Source organism: Acinonyx jubatus, chromosome E4, assembly GCF_027475565.1.
Source record: "Acinonyx jubatus isolate Ajub_Pintada_27869175 chromosome E4, VMU_Ajub_asm_v1.0, whole genome shotgun sequence".
Lineage (NCBI taxonomy): Eukaryota > Metazoa > Chordata > Mammalia > Carnivora > Felidae > Acinonyx > Acinonyx jubatus.
In genome coordinates this window covers 25,564,990-25,584,209 of record NC_069395.1, presented here as the reverse complement: position 1 = coordinate 25,584,209, position 19,220 = coordinate 25,564,990, and the positions used below count along the sequence as shown (strand labels likewise).

Sequence of the window (19,220 nt, the reverse complement as noted above, 5' to 3'; positions counted from 1 at the left end):
CCCAGCTGAGCGGGGAAGGCAAGGGAGGGAACCCAGGAGAGGCACACATCCCCCACCCTCTGAGACGTTCACAGATGAAGGTCCAGAAGACCTGGGGTCCTCAGACTGGCAACGTGGAATCAGGACCTTGCCCGCCCAACCCAGGCCTCCCACCCTGGATGTGTAGTAAGGGTGTCTTTTTGTGTCCCTTAAACATGGTTTCCCACGTGCCCCAGGCCGACTCTCGTCCAGTCAGTCAATATTTTGAACTGATACCTCTCTTGAGTAAGGAATTCTAGAAGGAGCACCTTCTTTGATAGAACTTCTTAGAGACTCAAATGCAGGGTAGGGCGCGGTCTCCATTCTGGTATCCCAGTTGGTGATCAAAAGACAAGGAGGAGGCAAAAGAAAGATGATGGGCTTTGAAATCAGAAGAGCTGAGTTCAAATTTGAACCGTGCCACTTATTCGCTGTGTGACCTTAGGCAAGTCACTTAATTGCTCTGAGCCTTGGTCTTTCCACTTGAAAAGGGTGCTATGCCCACCTCACAGGATCACAGGGGCCGCGTGTTGAAGCACCCCTTGCAAGGCCAGGAACTGCAGTCATCAGAATCCAGGGATAAGTTTCCCACTGCTGGATTCTCTGCAGAAATGTCTGACCCTCAGCCAAGTTACCCCCTGCCAAGATTCGTGATCTAATTAAAGGGTCTTATTTTAATATCAGCCACGTTGAATACTAGAGACAATTAGGGAATTAAACCGGCCATGAAAAGCAAAATCCTAATCAGACACTTTGCAACCCCAAAGAAATATTTGTTTGCATTAACTGCAGTTCTCGGTTATTTATTCCCCTTATTTTAAAGCAAACTGGGGTTGTCTGTTATTTAGTTGAAGCTGACAGGAGGGAAGACAGATCACTGATGGAGCATCTACTATTACGGAGCATGGACAGGCAAACGAGCTCGCCATTGTCCTGTCTGATTGTATTCTTCTTACAGACCTTTGAGAGAAACACTATTATCCTCATCTTACGGAGCGGGGATTCAGAGGCTCAGAGAGGTTAAGTGAATTGCCCAGGGAAACACAGCTCGTAAGTGGCAGAGGTGGGATTTGATGTCGGGTCTGCCTTGACTCCAGAGCCCACATCCAGAGGGCCTGTTGGAAGACATGATTAGAGCCAATCTGAAGGGATAGGGATGTCCCCGTCCTAGTCTGCTTCACAGGCACAGGCTCTGGGCCTCTGCCCCCTCACTGCCCATTAACAAGCCACATCTGTGTCCCTTGGCCCCGACAGCCCCCTCAGTGGCACCCTCAGGACTCAGCGGAGGGGGTGGAGCCCCCGGAGAGCTCATCGTCAACTGGACGGTAAGCTGCAGGGACAGAGGACAGAGACAGTCCTGCCCCCCACCCATCCTGACTCATGTCCAGATTGGAGCAGCGTGTAGAGAGGACCCAGACAGCGCCAGCGTGCGATCCCAACTCAGAGCAGGCCACGTCCTGTCCCTTCCCCTTGCACCCACCACAGGATGAAAACCGCCAAGGCACACGAGTCCCGGGGCCGCCCCTCTTGGCAAAGGCTGGGTGGGGCCGGAGGATGGGCAGGGAAACGCACCCACCGCGGCCCCTCGCCCATGCCACACGCTCTCGCCCCCCAGCCCATGTCGCGGGAGTACCAGAACGGAGACGGCTTCGGCTACCTGCTGTCCTTCCGCAGGCAGGGCAGCACCAGCTGGCAGACCGCCCGGGTGCCTGGCGCCGACGCCCGGCACTTCGTCTACAGCAATGACAGCGTCCAGCCCTACACACCCTTCGAGGTCAAGATCCGCAGCTACAACCGCCGCGGGGATGGGCCCGAGAGCCTCACCACGCTGGTGCACTCTGCTGAGGAAGGTGGGCCGCCCCATCCACAGCTGCCGGGCCGTGGGGTGGGGGGGAGGGAGCGTGCTGCCCACACCCCACCTCGATTCCACACCAGGGGGGAGAAGGGGCACCTGGCCTCATCCCTCGCTCCCTCGTGTCCCCCTCAGGCCTGGGAGAAGGAGGAGGGAGGCTCTGCAAAGAGAAGTGGGCCTGGAGGTCGCTGTGAGAACCCCCACATGGCTTCATCCTGGGCCCGGGCTCTCGAAATCCCTAAGCAAGGGCAGTCCTGGTTGGCAGATTCTCTGTAGGAAACAGGGAGGCCTGGGGGATCCAAACCCATTCTGTGTCGATCCCCAGAGCCCAGGGTGGCCCCTACCAAGGTCTGGGCCAAGGGGGTCTCATCCTCAGAGATGAACGTGACCTGGGAACCCGTGCAGCAAGACACGAATGGCATCCTCCTGGGGTACGAGGTGAGCACTGACCTGGGGCCTGGGGAGGAAGGGGTGGCCGGGGGCCCCTCACAGCTCACTGGTCATTCCTCCTGGGGTCACTCATTCACTGACACAGTCTATGCCACCCTGGCCGCGCAGCCTTAGCCAACCGAGCCCCTCTGGCTGATGTCCAGCGCGAAAGACTGGCCCGTGGATGGCCTTGAAGTTAAGTGCTTGCCTAGAGCCAGCACTGGAAGCTGTGCGAGCCCAGGGGAGGAGATGGAAGGTTCTGGAAGGGACACGGCCTGCCCCTTTCATGCCAAAGCCCGGCTAGCCTCGCATTCTCAGCCTGCAGAGAATAGCACGGCCCCCTCTCTGTGCCCGCTGGTCACCCCGTCCCTGGGAACTGTGGGCCCAGCAGTTTCTGGAATGAGCTCTGAGCCCCCAGTGACTCCACACTGGGGCACCTTATGGGGTGGACAGAGAACAAGAGGGAGCAACAGGAAGGGAAGAAGGACGGGCAAGAAATGTCACTGCGTAAGGGAGAAGGGTCAGGCAGGGACCCCGGTGCTGCTGCAGCACAGAGCCTGATGCAGGGCTCGAACTCACAAACCTTGAGATCATGACCTGAGCTGAAGTCGGACGCTTAACCGACTGAGCCACCCAGGCGCCCCTGCACGTCATACTCTTTAGCACAGTACCCCCCACCACCCCTGAGATTCCCTGAGATAATTAAGTGGGGTTGGGCTCCCACGGGCCATCACTAGGTGGAGTCCGTGCCCATCCCCACGCATCACCCGGCCCACTCACCGCCTCATTCCTCCCATGTGTTGGGCGCTTCCCTTGGACGGGGCTCTTGCTGGGCACCAAGGAGGCAGCCGCGACTCACACTTGTCCCTGCTACCTTGGAGCTCATGATCAGAGCCCAGGTTCTGAGACCCTAGACTGAGCCACAGGGATCAGAGTCAGCAGGAGAGGAACACAACGTAGGTGGCCGGGGCTAGGGTCACGATAACCCTGAGGTTTTGGGCTCGACTGCTGACCCTAAGGTACCCCTGCCCCCTTCAGATCCGCTACTGGAAAGCCGGGGACAAGGAAGCAGCCGCTGACCGAGTGAGGACAGCAGGGCTGGACACCAGTGCCCGAGTCACCGGCCTGCACCCCAACACCAAGTACCATGTGACCGTGCGGGCCTACAACAGGGCAGGCACCGGGCCCGCCAGCCCTTCTGCCAACGCCACCACCATGAAGCCCCGTGAGTCTGTCTGCTGGGGTGGGGGTGGCCCTAGGACCACTCTTTCCCCGGCGAAAGAGACAAATGCTCTAGCCCGCAAACCCCGGGCTGGACAGAAACAAGGCAGCAAGACAAACGGAAAGAGAGAGTAGAATTCATTGACCTCCGAAGCACCTCTCCCTTCTCCAGCCTTTGGATTTTCATGTGGTTTGTTTCTTAGGCAGCTGTGATAGAAGGTTCTGGGTGTAAGTCCTGTTGGGGCCAGACACTTAGAAAAAGGCTGGCTAAGGCAAAGGGATGGCTGGTGAAGAATCATTTGGAACCTTTCCCAACTTTCTGCCTCCTCCGGCAGCTCCACAGCGGCCTCCTGGCAACATCTCCTGGACTTTCTCAAGCTCGAGTCTTAGTATCAAGTGGGACCCTGTGGTTCCTCTCCGAAATGAGTCTGCGGTCACTGGCTATAAGGTAAGGAAGGGATCAGCCAGGCAGTGAACGGTAGGGAATGGTGCATCTGTATTCCAGTGGACACAATAGCAAGAGGGCTCTGAGTCCAACATAAGCAGAGTTTGTGATGGTCAGAGCCCCAAAATACACGCAGAGCCTTAGCAGAGACGTAGGAGAGGGGGCAGAAGGCGTGACTGCGGGAAGGCAGGGTTCAAGGGAGTGCTGACGCACCAGGTGAAGTCCGAGGGCCCTTCCAGCCTGGGGAGTCTGCAAAGACGGCTCAGCGGCTTGCAAGCTTTCCTTCCATCAGTGAGGAGCTTGTTCAAGAGCCAGGCCCTGGTCAATGGGAAACAGGAAGGGCGAGGACCAGGACCAGCTGGGCTCCTCCCAGTGCCCAGAGCTGGGGTAGACAGAAGAAACAGCGGGTGTAAGTAAAGTCCCCCTGGCTAACCTCCTCCCCACAGATGCTCTACCAGAATGACTTACACCCAACTCCCACGCTTCACCTCACCAGCAAGAACTGGATAGAAATCGCAGTTCCTGAAGACATCGGCCATGCCCTAGTACAGATTCGGACCACGGGACCTGGAGGGGACGGGATCCCGGCCGAAGTCCACATCGTGAGGAATGGAGGTGCTGTCTCTCCCCCAAACCTTATCCCCCAGGAGTAACAGGGGCCGTCTAGATGCCTGATGAAGGACTCATTCCCACCCAGACCAACCCCAGCCAGAACCCCGGGGGAAAGGGGAAGGTAGGCAGGAACCAAGTGTAACGGGTGCTAGAACCGTCCTTGCCGGGCCCCCAGCCCCAACATCCCTGAAGGTCACAGAGGAGGGTGTTCCTTTCATGGGGTGCAGGGCCAGTCTGAAGACCGCAGAAGCAAAGGTCTTACAACATGCTGTAGGAATAGGCCTGAGGACACCTCCGGGCCCTGAAGTGGCCCACCCTGAGTCTCCTTAGCAAAGGTCTGGATCCTGTCCTGAGGGTGGGGTGGGGGCAGGCCGGCCCCGACCCCACTGGACACAGCCCCACTCTTCCACCTGCGGGTTTCAGGCACAAGCATGATGGTGGAGAACTCCGCAATCCGCCCGGCCCCGCGTCCCGGTGCCATCCTCTCCCCGTCCGTGGCAATGCTGGTCCTCATAGGCTACCTGGAGCTCTGATCGTGGCGCCGTTCCCTCTCTGCCACAGCCGGACACCCACCTCTGATGGACGCAGCCAGCTGGCCCTGGTCCCTTCCTGATGCCAAGGTGGCTCAACACTGTGCCTGAGAACGGCTGGTTTTCAATACCTATTTTAAACAGTGGCCCTTTTCATAGGAGGTAGGATATTTCATATTCTGCCACAGGATAGAACCCGCGCGAGGATTTTTTTTTTTTTTTTCTTTAAGTCAAAAGACACCAGGCAGCAACTTCCATGATGATGCCGAACCCTATGCCTGGGTCCTCTGGGGCACCTGGATGGAAGCAACAGGCCCAGGGGAAGAAGGGGGCTTGAAATGTGTGTCTGCACGTCGGGGGAGAGGGCGCTCCGGTACCACAGATGGGCTCTGTCCCCTGACAGCGGGGTGTGGGGCCCGGTGGGAACACTGGACGCAAATGCCCTGCAGTAGGACGAAACACAGACATCAACATTCTTCGGCCTAAGGATAGGGCCAAACCCGGGCCAAAAACTCCCCTACTTCCTCGAGGGGCAGCACGGCTAGACCCTGACATTGTCCTTGATGACTCCCTAGGGGCCCCTGCTACCTATGCAGGTGGCAGAAAACCAGTGCCCCAAAGTCCGAGGCCAGGAGCCTGAACTTTAGGGGATGATATTCCAGAGTGTCGGGGGTAAGAGCCAAAAGGGTTTGAGGAGCGGAGACACCTGGTAGAAAGGGGCACCAGGCTTGGCCCGAAGGCACAGTCCCAATGCAGGTGACGTTGCCCTCTTAGCCAACACTGCCAACCTGACCCTATCACCCCCGGAGTGACAGAAGCCACGACGGGTGGCTGAGTGACTAAAGGGCTTATCTCGGGGAGGTCCCCCACCCCACCAAGACCCATCCTGCACGGCCCCTCGAGGGTGTGGACAGGAGACAGGAGACAAGACTTGTGTGCCCATCCACTTCCTCCAGCTCAGTCCGCAGGCCCCAGGCCGCCGCCACTCTCCAGCACTGACTCGCTCAAGCCTGGGACGGTAAGGCCGCATCGGTTCTGGGTATTCTGGAGCCGAGAGTCTTCTGAGAAGGGCAAAGGATACGTGTGGCCCTGGTTGCTCCCAGGAATACCCTGGACCACCTGGCAGGACCTGTCCCCCAGGCTGCCTCCAACTGCTCTTTTGCATTTCCTCTGAAGAAAAAGGCGCTAATAAATTTAGGGGCATCCTAGCATGGGCTCTGGGCACATTACCAGTCACAGGCCATCAGAGCTGGAGGAGGCTTCTGAGCCCAACTCGCCCAAGCCCCTCACTTTACAGATGAGGAAACGGAGGGGTTAGGGACTTCCCGAGGTCACACAGCCTGTCTGACCTTCCTACCCAGGCTGTCCGTCCCGACGAAGGGGGCAGTGCTGAATGGCTACTGCCTGGTTAAGAAGGTGGTAAGAAGGGCAGTGGCTATGAAAACCCTGCTTCAAGAGGTTCAGGTGGGGTGATCGGCACGGCTGGGTCCCAGGCCAAGGCGCGGGCCGACGCCAGGAGATAGCGATCCTTCGCTTCTCGAGTCTGGCTTCTGCTGGGCCCTCAGCCCTCTGCCGCCCTTCCCCTTGCTCCAAGAAAAGGCACCAAAGCAAGGACGGGCATCTCACGAATCCAGGCAGCAGTGGTGGCACAGCCAGGAAGCCCAGAGCCTGTGCTGTGAGAGGTAGCCCTTCACACAATAGAGCAGTGGGACAGGCATCTTGTCGGGGATAGGCCCGCCGAGGACCCCAGAGCCAGGCTTCTGTAGTTTACAGTTAGAGCTCTATTTTGTTATGGGTTTTTAACTTTTAAGTCCTGCTCTCTTTTCCTGGGCAGGCTTATGTTGATGTTTACCCGCTACAATTTTTTTAAAACGTCAGCTCGACACCACTTCTCCGGGTTACTGCTACACCCGCCACCCCACCTCCGGCCCAGGACTGCCTCCCTGGAGCCTTTGACCAAACCCTCCTCACCCGCCCCTATCCATCTCCCCCACCCCCGTGCAAGGTGCTGCGGGCTCCGCTAAATGACCACATTCTGAACACGGAGGCCCCCACGCGGTCTAGCACCCTTCCTGGTCCCCTGTGGCTGTGAGCGGGCCTGTCCTCAGCTCTATCAGAAGGGGGACGCCGAGGGTAAGAAACCTTCCTCCAAGGTTTAGCGGAGTCTTTCCTCACTGCCTTGGGCTGCGGCAGGGGAAACAGGAGGACAGGTGTCTAGATGCTGGGGCAGAGGGATGAGCTGGTCTGGCCCAGGACCTCACGGGTACAGCCGGAGACTGCAGTCCCTAAACTTGCTGGAGTCCAGAGGCACTCATGACCAAGAGTCTTAGTTCTAATGAGGCCCGTTAGCAAAGGCGAGGAAAGGAGACCCTCTGGAAAACCTAGGAAACCCAGCCCAGGAAACCCTAATCAGACTTGTCGGGAAGAAGCAGAGCTGTATATTAAGACGCAGGCTCCTGCACCCAAGACCCCAGGCAGAGTACGGAGTAAGGTTTAGTAAGACAGTAGGGGACCTGCAGACGTGCAAGCTTATCAAATAGACTAGCCTCCTGTTGAGGTGGCTTATCATACGGGAGCTTGCGTGCAGGCAAGAGAGCCCCTTCCTGCCCGAGGGGCCTCTCGTTTGCGTCTTCTCTGCTCCGATGGGCTGCATCTCACTCCTGCTGTGCTCAGTACTCGATTTGGGATCTCTCCCCTCTCACACGCCAGGCCTCGGCGGCGGCGACAAGGGAGACAACCGGCCACAAACAAGTACTTTACCCCACAGCTGAGTGGCCAGTAAGTGCCTTGAGGACTAGGGACAGAGCCCATCTGCAGACACTGCTTCGGGGCCAAGGGGGACAGTGTCTCTCTGTCCTGCGTATATTTCGGCTCAGCCTACAGGTCCCTTTGCCCTGGGTCTTGGCTACTCGGTCCCCGTTGCTTTAACAGTCTCGACGTATACCTCACCCTCAGGGGGACAGGAGCTCTCTCCAGATGGGTCTCGCGGCCCGGCCAGGCCATCAAATGGTACAGACGGGCCACGGAACAGAAAGGCCATGAGGAGGGGCTTTTTTTCCCCTTTTGATAAAATAATAGGAAATCTGAGATTAGACACCGGGAAGAGCTTCTGCAATGAGGCCCGAAGGTGAGTGGTTAAGAGGCTTCTTCCTTTTCTAGCGACCTTGGAGGAATTCTGACAGCTGTTGGCCTGGGGTCTAGGTGAGGTGGAGTCTGGGGGTGTGAGGACATGCTGCTGGATGTCCTTCCAGGGCTGAGGTTTAGATCAGCACCGGAGGAGTCCTGCAGCCCCTTTTTGCTGCAGCCTCTTCCCGCAGGGGTAGTGACAGCCGTGTCACCAGGGGGGAAGGCTCACCTCAGGCACTCTTTCGCGGAAGAGTGGAAGACAGCACCGGGGCCATCTAGTCCCCTTGGGGCAAGAACCCAAGCTGGCTGAGGATGCTTTACTCCCTTGATCTCCTCCCTGCCCAGAGGACTCCCTTTTCTCTTCCTGGCTCAGATGTGGGACGGCCGGCTGGGCATCTCCGGGTTGGTGGGAGGGCTAGACTTCTCCTCAAACCTGGTTTTGAGGCTCAAGTGTGGTGCCCCATTTCCCCGGGTCAGACCGACCCTGGGCTTCATCCTGGGATGAGTGAGGTTGCCAGAGAGGCTCCTGGGGTGGTGTGAGGGACGAGGTGGGCATTTTTAAGGGACTTCTAAAAGCTCCATAGAGAGAGGTGCCCGGTAGCTGTATATAGGGTCATAGACTTTAGGAAGGCAGGATAATAAAGGGAAGCTGGGGAGGAAAAAAAATAGGTCAGATAACTTTGCCCCGAGGCCCAGGAAGCCGAGTGTCCTTAGCTGGGGTGCACCCTGCCTTGGCCCCTAGACTCCAACTTACCCAGCCCCATCCAGGGCCTGCATAGCTTAGTCTCACAGCCGGGCGAGGGCTGGGGCTTCTTCGGACCCCTGACTTGACCCCGATTTTGTCGAAATGGAACCACTTCCACTGGCCTATCGTTTGTCTCTCTTGTACTTCTTGTAATGGTAGTTATTTATTGACTCTGGTAGCAGGCAGTTCTTAAATAAAGATGATTTCTCAACCTGCTGAGGCAGCTGGCACCTGCCGTGGGTGTTTTTATCGTCGGGCCGAAGCACGCCTCCTGTCCTGCTCTCGAACCCCAGTCTTGTGGCCGATGCCTTCCCCCTCACACAGTCAGCTCAAAGGAAGGAACAAGACACAGCCCCTCCTGCGTCACGCAGGCCTGGGAGGGGGAAGAACTGGGCCAAGGGGCTTTAAGACAGGCCTAAGCAGGGGCGCCTGGGTGGCTCAGTCGGTTGAGCGCCCGATTTCGGCTCAGGTCATGATCTCACGGTTCGTGGGTTCAAGCCCCGCGTCGGGCTCTGTGCTGACAGCTCAGAGCCTGGAGCCTGTTTCAGATTCTGTGTCTCCCTCTCTCTCTGCCCCTCCCCCACTTGCACTCTGTCTCTCTCTGTCTCAAAAATAAATAAACATTAAAAAAAAAAAGACAGGCCTAAGCAGAGTGCAAGCAGGCATCTTGCCGGCCGCGCTGGCTTTACCTAACACGGGGCAGCGAACACTGCTCATGACGGTATCGCTTCGGGCTTCCCTGATTTCTAAGACATTTGACAGTTCCAGACTCAACGGTACCAAAGGGAAATCTTCTCCCTGCAGGGTTATAGTGGCCGCCAACCAGCAAGGTTGCCACCAGTCTCTGCTCTCAGCAGCCAAGAAAATCTGAATTCCTACTCGACGTTTTGCAGCTGCAATATTCTCCCCTGTGTTCAACAAACACTTGCCAAGCTTCCATTAGCTCTGAGACGCGCACAGAGACCCACTGGCACAGCGCCGCGTTCGAGTCTTTCCATACAAAGCGGAAGGGCTCCGTGCTGACTGCGCCCCACCGCCTTCCCCGGAGAAGAGGGAGACGGGGGCAAGCGGAGGCCCTGCTCCTCCGCGCTTAGTGATGCGCCCAGGGCCCCCTGAGCCCCCAGGAGGGGCCGGCGCAGACAGCTGTGCGATAGGCTAATCCCTTCTTCCACTCTGCATCCAGAGGGGCTGCTGGGAGCACCGGCCAGCCTGGATCCTAAATTTCGGTCGGTCGGCATGGCCCTGACCATCCCTCCAGAGGCGGACTACATGCACGGATTCAATAAACTGAACTGAGTTCTGGTCTTTAATAACACCTTGGAGGGGTTTGGGGTTTGTTTTTTCCTTTCCTCTTCCCTGTTCAATCCCTTCCCATCCTCTGAGTCAACATTCAAGAGCCCAAAGCACAGAAGGCCATGAGCCTAGAGCTGCACAATATTCCATCCCATGCTCGACTAGTGGCTTGCAACAGGGGCCGGACGGGTCACTTGACTCTTCTTGGGTCTGGCTCTCCATCTGTAAAATGGGCAACGTGCCCCTTGAGCCCTCCTCCCCCCTCAGCAACATCACACGGAGTTCATTAAAGATCCTGTTTTATGGTCTTTCCAAGGATAGCAAGCGCTCTCCCGAGGGCTTGAACACACTGTCCAGAGCCAAACGAAGGTGCTTCATTAGAAACCTTCTCTAACTCATGTCCAGCCCTTCACGGCTTCCAGCCGTTTTACTGGCAGGACCGTGCTCACCTGCCCCCCCCACCCCCCCACACAGGTGGGTCAGTCCACCCGCTCAGCTACAGTCAACGGCAGAAACAGAAGCACAACCCAGGTCTTCCGAAGCCCGTTCCCTCTGAGGTAGAGAGAATGGGGGAAAGGGGGTGCGGAAAATTTAAGATCTTTTCAAAATAAGTCTACAGTAAATTGTAGACTTTGCGTGGGCCTACGCCAGTGGTCTTCAATGTTCGCTCTCCACCAGAATTACCTATAAAGCTTCTGAAAAGCAGAGATGCTCTGAACTCCTAAGATTTATGTGTATCTGGGGCAATGAAAGAACCTAAGAGCAATGACCCCCCAGTGGCGGTGAGTGCATTTAGCACCCAGACCAGACCTTGGCTTCTAAATACTGTTGCCCACACCAAAAGGAAACCAGAACCCCTCGGAGAAAGCAAAGTCCAAATGTGGATCTGAGGCATTTTGTGGTTCTAGAAAGCAAGGACATGCTCCAAGTCAAATGGGACCACAATAAAAGGACAAGTGAAGAGACTCCCACTGGCCAAAATTGGGGACGATTTAAACACCAGAAATGAGGCATTAACGGATTATATATAATGCACTAAAAAAGAGAATCCACAGAGAGCTCAAAAATAAAGAGTAGCTCTCCTTTACAGAAAAATGCAGCCTAATAAGTACAGCAAGGGCACATTAAGGACGCTGCAGTTCCCAGCAGGTAATAAGCAAGGATCGTGAATGGATTCCAAGGCGTTAATGGCTTTTAGGAAACCAGATCATCACAAAGTATTGTTCCACAAATAAGTGATTACAAGAGGAAAAAAAAAAAAAAAATACACCTTTGGAGAGACCGGGCAGTCACCACCTTAACCAAATCGTCATGCGTATCGTATCGGTAACGAATCACCCGACACCGTGCACCTGTGGTGAGCAGTGGACATCATTTGTGTGGAGCTGTCATCAAAAAATGTTGAAGATCCATTCCTCCGCAATCCGGTCATGTGACAATGACGACAAACCCGGACTGTGGGGCACTATCCAGGACAATCGGCCCAGCTAGACTTTTCAATGAGATCAACGTCATGCAAAACAGCAACAAAAAACCCAGGAGGTCTGTTGTAAAACTAGACTTAAGAGAAACAACCAAAGGTAATATGTGGACCTTCATTCGATCCTGGATCAAACGTTAAAAGGCTATCAGATTTTAGAAGTTGGGCAAGACAGAGAATTAACAACCATACGCAAGATTAGGGAATTGTTCACTTTCTTAGGTGTGAAGATGTTGCAGTTGTACAGAAGAATCTTTATTAGCAGATGCATACACGATCTAGGAGTAAAGGGTCACAATGTCTGTGCCTAACTTCCAAGTGTTCAGTAAAATCAGCATCTATTCAGAAAGATAGATGTAGCAAAACATTCACAGTTGGTGAATCTAAGCAGAGGATCTATGGGTTGTCATCAAACTTTTCTTTCCACTTTTCTATGGCGTGGAAATTATTTTTTAACGTTTTTTTTTCTTTTACTTAAGCTAAACCATGGGACTCAAACTCATGACCCCGACACCAAGAGTCACACGCTCTACCGACGGAGCCAGCCAGGTGCCCCTGAAATTGTTTTTAATAGAATAATAATGAGCCATTAGCCATAATTTTAACTGAGTTAGCATCCTCAGGGTTGGGGCTCAGGAATCTTATGTTTCAAAAGTTTATCCAGGTGATTCAGACACACAGCTAGAGAAGAGAACCACTAGTCCAAGTCTTCGTATCTGCTACCATGTCTGCAGCTAGAGAAAAGTGAGAAGAAATGCTCTAATTCTCTCAGAATGAGCTCAGGGGGTGGCTGAGCCTCTTCCCCGACAATTCCATCAGCTAATTACCTCACACTGCCTCAATGGTCTCTGAGGGTCTTAGGATTTATTTCCTACGGAGGTAGGAAGCTCTTAGTCCCTCCTTGGACAGCCTTGGCTGCTGGAAGAAACCAATACACTTGACCTTTCCAGGAACACACACGTCAGGGCACTGCAAGAGCTAGAAGAACAGGAGCAGGAGGCAAGCCAAGGAACTTGTTCAGGGGAAACCTACCAGGTGAAGGGTCCAGCGTTTTACCAGGAGTCTTTAACACTGAACACAGAGGGTTCACCGGGGGCGTAGAGAAGGAGCAATGTATTGAGTGGCTGTTACATACCCGGGTCAGATGCCATTACTAATTGCCTTGGCTTGGCCACACATGGGCATATGCCGTCCTCCAAAGCAATGTGCTCAATGTCTAAGAAATCTAAGAAAGAGGAGAGCTAGGTTGATTATGGGACAACTTACACATATGCAGGAGATTTTTACTGAAGAGCAGAGAAGGTCAGGTCTATACACAGCCACTGTGAGTTATTTTTATTGAAGAGGAAAAAAAGGTTTCCACTAGAAAAGCTATTAATATATCCTTTATGTGATTATACCACTCAGAGGAAGGGATGGAGGTAGAGAGGCCTCAAATTGTGAAAGATAATGACTGCGAGCTTGAAGACAGAATCTTCTTCCCGGGACAGGGGAGGGGCCTACACTCGGGCTTCCCAGGTGCCACGTGGGCAGGAAAGATCAGGAAGAGATCCACCTGGGACACGGAGAGGCAGAGCATTGCCCATCACCCTACCATGGTGTTGCCCCTGTCCCCGGGCCCCACTCACTTTTGGCAGTGGAAGCCCTCCCTCCTGGCTGAGCCACAATCACTCAGCCAGACAATCCTTTGAAGAGCTAGCTTGGCTTCCTAAACAGCCAGTCCAGGGTCCTGGGCAGCCAGTCCTTCAGGGCTTTTAAGGACTCAAGGCCAGCACTTCTATAGACCACCCTCAGCCCAAAGCCCAGAGCAATGGCCATCAATACACCACCAGCCACTCCACCGACAACTCCTATTCCCAAGGCTACAGCCACCTTCTTCTTCCACCGTGGGCGGTGGGGCTCGGACTGGTTGTCTAGATTCACTTCCAGGCCCTTATCAACTAACTTCTGATCCTCAGTAAGGGATTGATGGAAATTCAGGTTCACCAAGTCAGGGGGAAGGACCCGCAGCCCAAAATAGAGTCTCTTGACAGGTCTCAAGTTTTTTAACAGCTGCACATCACACCGGTATGTCCCAGAGTCGTACTCCTGAACAGAGGGAAACCTCACAAAGTAGGTACTGGCTCGGAAGGGTTTGAAGATCTCATCATCAGTAGAGATGATACCCCGGGCGAGTCTCCAGGTGAACCGGAATGCTTCCTGCCCAATCTCCAGGATGTCTGAACTCAGACAGCTGAGCTCAAATCCCTTCCCTTTGGGAATGGTGAAATGGAGCATTCCACAGATCCAGTTGGTCAGACATTCCAAGCGCTGAGATTTACACTCTCTTCTCACACCATCAGGGCCCACCTTGCAGACTGTCTCTTCCTTGTAGCCAAGGCCACAGGTGACAGTACAGGTTGTGGCATTGACAACGACCTTCCCCACGGCTTCTTGCAGCTTCTTAGGGATGGCCAGTGTTTTTGGCAAAGCCACCACCAAGGGCAGAGAGAAGGCGAACACCAGGCTCCCAAGGATGAGACCAGCAGCTGAAATCTTCATGTCTCGGTGGGCATCTCATCACCGTCAGCCAGCACCCCGCAGAGTTCCAAGTGAATCCTCTATGACATCACAGCTTACTTCCTTTGACACGAGATAGCGTTCAATGTCACAAGACAGGGCGCAGCACCCACTGTCGGCGAAACACTGCAACTCAACACAAGTCCAGTCCTTGCGAAGGGGCGAGGCCACAAGGCAGGAAAAAAGTCCCAACTTCGCTACTTTACTTGCTCTTGTTAGTGACTATTTCACGAGTCTCCGTTCTTCTCAGGCCCTTGTAATGAATTTCAATCCACCCTCTCGGGAAGAGACTTCAGGAGCTGAAGCGAATTTCCAAATGACATCAAATGCGTAGTGAAGCTACATTCTTCCTTACCCCTGCTCCTCCTCTCCAAGGTGTGGGATCCAAATTAACGAGCTTCAAAACCTCAGTTAAATCTGACCAAGTAGGAGATCAAATACCAAGTCAAAAAAAAAAAAATTATGTTGCATTAAGTTATTATTGATTTTAAAGTCTCCTAAACCTTCTGTAAAAAAAGGATTAAGAACTCTGGACTGGGATGCAGCTGACTGATCCTTCCTCAATTTCGATTTCTATTTGCTCCTTTGTAAATTAAGACCTCCTTGCCGACTTCAGGAAGGTCACCTTGGGCATCAAATGATAAACTATACACGAAAACACTTTGTAAAGTGCGAAACACTGTTCACGTGTAAGAAATTTTAAATAGAAATGAGAATTCATGGGGACGCCCGGGGGGGCTCAGTCAGTTAAGCTTCCAATTTTAGCTCAGGTCACGATCTCACAGTTCATGAGTTCAAGCCTCGTGTCGGGCTCTGTGCTGACAGCTCAGAGCCGGGAGCCTGCTTCAGATTCTGCATCTCCTTCTCTCTCTGCCCCTCCCCTGCTTGTGCTCGGTCTCTCTCTCTCTCTCAAAAAAAAAAAAAAAAAAAACCCAACATTAAAAAAAATAAAAAAGAAAAGAAAGAAATGAGAATTCATGAAGACAAGGACCAAGCCACCCTTTGAGAATCCAAATGTTTATCAGCAAGGGCAGGGGGAGGGGAGGGCGGAATATGCCCAGTATGGCTCCTCTCTCCCATTCTACCATGCTTCCTTCTCAAGGGCACTGAAGGTGTCTTCTAGGGAAGAAGACACCTAATCCTGCCTGCTTCTTGGCCTACTCCCTTTACAGACCAGAGGAGCTCATCATTCACTCAGGTCAAGGTTGCTATGAAACAGCTATGATGTCAAAGACGGGTTCTTAGTCACAGGACAGAAAAAATTAGCGGTAGACACTGCTAAAATTTGACAATTTGACAATGATTCAAATCAAAGACTTAAACTGACTTTATGGGTTTGAAAGCTATTTCAATGAGTTTTATTTAGTCTAGATTTTTTAAGTCTAGTAAAGAGGAATTCAATGGTATTTATGCTTTAATAAAGATGTCTGGAAGGAGGGAACGCCCTCGCATGCATTTCTGTAACATCCAGAATATCTCCCGGCACTGCGGCCTCTATCAAGCACTCACACACACTTACAGAGTTACAAAATTTGGAGAGATCATTCCTAGACAATCTTTGCGATTTAATACCAACTCTCTTCTTCAACTGTTTGTTTATAATCTCGTCTCCAGACTCCGCGACCACCGCCCTACCCCTCCCAGGTCTGCATCTCCACACAGAAAGATTGAACATCAGCAACAGTAAACTGCATTTTCGGTCATACAAGTCAAAGTGGCTGGTGAGTTTCGGAAGCGATCAGTGTCTACAAACAAACATCTACACCTGTTCTTTAATAAACATCCGCTTTTATTTACAAAGCATTAAAGCTTCAGCAAGAAGTACCCAAGGCTAAGTCTCATCTTGTACAAAACTATGGAACATTAAAAAATGAAATGGGGGGAGGGGGAGGAATGACAAAAGAGAAGAGAATATGCATATGTTGTACACACTGAGAAAATCAAACTGGATAGAAAGTTCCAGGAGCTGAAAGAAATTCCAAAGCATAAATAATTATTAGGAACGGCTGCTAGAGACAACCTGACAGGGCTGAAGCTGATTTTCTCAGCAGCCGGCTTAGGAGGTGGACACGGCATAAACGTCCCAGGGCACGAGCAGAGGGCACCACGTTACTTCGTCCAGGAAGTGGGGCAGAGCCTTCCGTTGTCACACAGCTTGTGACGGTGCACAGCACACAGAGAAATGGAATGGAAACAAGGTCAACAAAACAAAACACGTGTCTAAAGAGCCACTCGCCAATCTCAACCACCGGTCTGATGTGAAATACAAAATGAAATTCACAAACATCTGAGGGGAAAAAAGTGGTGGCATCTAAAACTACAGACATCTTGCAGTTGACTCAGGGGGAGCTCTTACTTCAACTACTGAATGTTCTGGTTCTAAAAGATGGAGTGGGAGACAGAGGCTCTTCCTGATGTATGTCTACTTTGATTGCTCTCTTAAAATCCAAAAGATAATCAACTTGTCTGGCCGGCTACAGAAGCACCCAGCGGCTGGTGGAGCTCACAAGCAGCACAGTGCTGACACTCTCCTTTGAGAAAACCACGGAGCTGGCCACCCAGTGTAAGCGCCTCCTGCCGGGCCAGCCAGCCCTCTCCACACCTGGTCTCTGGACTCTGGGTTTACAGAGAATTTCAAACACCTCATGGATGCGTCCATCCAATTTGCTACTTTTTATACAAAGAACAGCAAAAGCAAAAAGCAGAAAGTAAAAAATTTTCTTAAAAAGCTAAGCAACCTTTCACAGAAAGGAAGAGACTGACAACAGGTGGCAGGGAGAAGGAGCGGGAATACAAGAAGGGAGAAACGTAATAACCGATGGGAAGGACGGCTATCCATAGGCAATGATAAAAAAAAATTTTTTTCTCCTTGATCTTTGATTTGAACTATGTTGTCACTGCTGCTTTGATTTCGGACGGTCTGACTTTAGTCGTTTGCATAGATCCCCCACCCCAATAAAAACGCAGCTTGCTGAGAGACCCCTTGGTCTGTTCCCCTCTCCGTAAGCCAGTGCAGGCGAAGCAGTGTGAACTACGGATGATTCTTTGCTGCAGATGGATGAGACTAGCTATTTTCAAAAACCATGATTAATGAGAATGAACCACCACTGGAGGAAACCATGCAATGCCAGGAAAACAAAGAAAAGCCTTGACCCTCTTCCAGCCCAGCTTCTTGAGCAAAATGGGGTATGTTAAGAAGAGGGGGCCTTTCTTATCTTTCTTCCCTTTCTGAAAACGAACTCTTTCAAGCACTTTCTTTTCTGCCCCTCCTCTGTACGCAAAATGGAAATAGAGGAGGTATCTGGCGAGAGAGGGAGTTTAAAAATGGAAGACAGAATATGCAACAGAAGTTTTTCTAGGACACCGGCTGCAAAACTTCAGATAAGATTAAGTCACTCGAGGACATGCATGGAGGATGAAAGGCTAATAGGAGACAGGAAATGTCAGGTCAAAATGATCCTGGGTACAACAGTTAGAGGAGCAACACTGGTCTCTTTTGTCCAGCAACAGAACTAAGCATTGAAGCTTGAATGAGTCAAAACTCCTGCTTGATATCTTCTCGAATCCTCATTCCTGAGAGCCTATTTGGACTTCTGCTTGGAAGGGAAGGGCCGTATACTCTTCTTCCATAATTCACTTCTTCATTCAAACATACGATTCGCTCCTTCCACCTCCTGGATCGGAGGTAGAGGCCTTTGTGTTAAATTAAAGTCAATCTCAAATGACTGACCACAGTGTCCAGAGGCCACATGATGGCAAAGTGGGGGGAGAACGAAGAACTTCAAGGGTCTTCATAACAGTTCTGAGATTGCTCCCCCTGCTAAAGAGATTAGACACAAAAAGATTTCTTTTAGCATCAACTTCGCCCGGTAGCCTACAAGCACATAAGTACTGACAGATGCTGGATGATGGCTGACACGCACACGTGGGCTAAGAATTCCCCCTTTAAGTGAAAACCGACTCCGAATCGCATTTACCTTTTACTGAAGCAACAAAAAATCCAAATCCCAAACCCCCACCCCCACTTTCGTCAGCACTGCCCCAAAGGGGAATAAAAGCAAAATGATCAGAGTTCTACACATTTGCTAAGCTGCTAATAACCGTTTTCTAACCTGGTTAAGCAAATGCTTTACAATCCAAAAAGCGCAATAAGTAGAGGAAAGGAAATTCTAGGGTGCTACACCTTTTAATCTTTCCTATATTAGACTAATCAGTCACTAAGTGGTTAACAATGAGCAACAGACCGTTGTTCAAGCACCCCTGTTCCTTAACTGACATTCTCATCACCTTAGAACCTAATATGGTGAAATGTGAATGAAACCTACTGTCGGCATTTCTATGCACCAACAACTGATCAATAAATAAAATCCTGAATAGTAAAATCAAACGAACACTTCCCTGATTATTCCATTATTCCATAGAAGCTGTTCAACCTCTGAGGGACATCCTTAAATGGGCTGCTGTGAAATATTAACTAGGAAGTGTAAGAAGAGAACAAGGTGAAGAAAATCCTCCCAGATGTCATCTGGAATAGGGGGCGGGGGGAGGACATGCCACTTGAAGGTATAAAATGGTTAAAAAAGAATGTCCAAGGTATGAAAGAAAAGTACCCATTTATAAACTTTGCTTTTAACCTGATTTTTAAAGTAAAAGTTCAAGCACGGATGAAAACCGGCAATAAAAATATAGCCCCAACTGCCTCAGAACAGACGAGCATTATGAGATATAAACTCTCCTGGATGCTACATTGTTAAAAATCAAATTTAAACTTTATACAGTTCAGTAAGATAAAAAGTTTATCTGGCACTTTTCAGATCTCTCAACATAAAACGTAAAAACTTCTTGAATTGATTTAAAAAAAAAAAAATGCTTGCAACAGAAGAATGTACTGCGCAGGACTCAATACCATG

General features: G+C 51.9%; 3 protein-coding genes across 6 annotated transcripts in view; 1 reads left to right on the top strand and 2 right to left on the bottom strand.

Annotated features, from left to right (window-relative positions):
• CNTN2 (contactin 2) overlaps positions 1-9,194 on the top strand; it is a 33,083-nt gene extending 23,889 nt beyond the window's left edge. For 2 of the 3 annotated variants that reach the window (XM_027074849.2, XM_027074851.2), the window contains 7 exons: positions 1,273-1,343; positions 1,634-1,868; positions 2,196-2,308; positions 3,338-3,524; positions 3,856-3,968; positions 4,412-4,580; positions 5,001-9,194. In XM_027074849.2, the coding sequence (XP_026930650.1) occupies positions 1,273-1,343; positions 1,634-1,868; positions 2,196-2,308; positions 3,338-3,524; positions 3,856-3,968; positions 4,412-4,580; positions 5,001-5,110 (998 nt within the window). In that variant the 3' untranslated portion in view covers positions 5,111-9,194. The remainder of the gene's footprint in view (positions 1-1,272; positions 1,344-1,633; positions 1,869-2,195; positions 2,309-3,337; positions 3,525-3,855; positions 3,969-4,411; positions 4,581-5,000) is intronic. The other variant, XR_003425694.2, reaches the window with a different exon arrangement.
• On the bottom strand, positions 8,906-15,206 carry TMEM81 (transmembrane protein 81). Its single transcript, XM_053209465.1, has one exon. The coding sequence runs from the start codon at positions 14,290-14,292 to the stop codon at positions 13,447-13,449; it is 846 nt and encodes a 281-aa protein (XP_053065440.1). The 5' UTR covers positions 14,293-15,206; the 3' UTR covers positions 8,906-13,446.
• An 872-nt stretch (positions 15,207-16,078) lies between these two features.
• RBBP5 (RB binding protein 5, histone lysine methyltransferase complex subunit) overlaps positions 16,079-19,220 on the bottom strand; it is a 35,550-nt gene continuing 32,408 nt past the window's right edge. For both annotated transcript variants that reach the window (XM_015069936.3, XM_015069937.3), the window contains exon 14: positions 16,079-18,130. In XM_015069936.3, the coding sequence (XP_014925422.1) occupies positions 18,102-18,130 (29 nt within the window). In that variant the 3' untranslated portion in view covers positions 16,079-18,101. The remainder of the gene's footprint in view (positions 18,131-19,220) is intronic.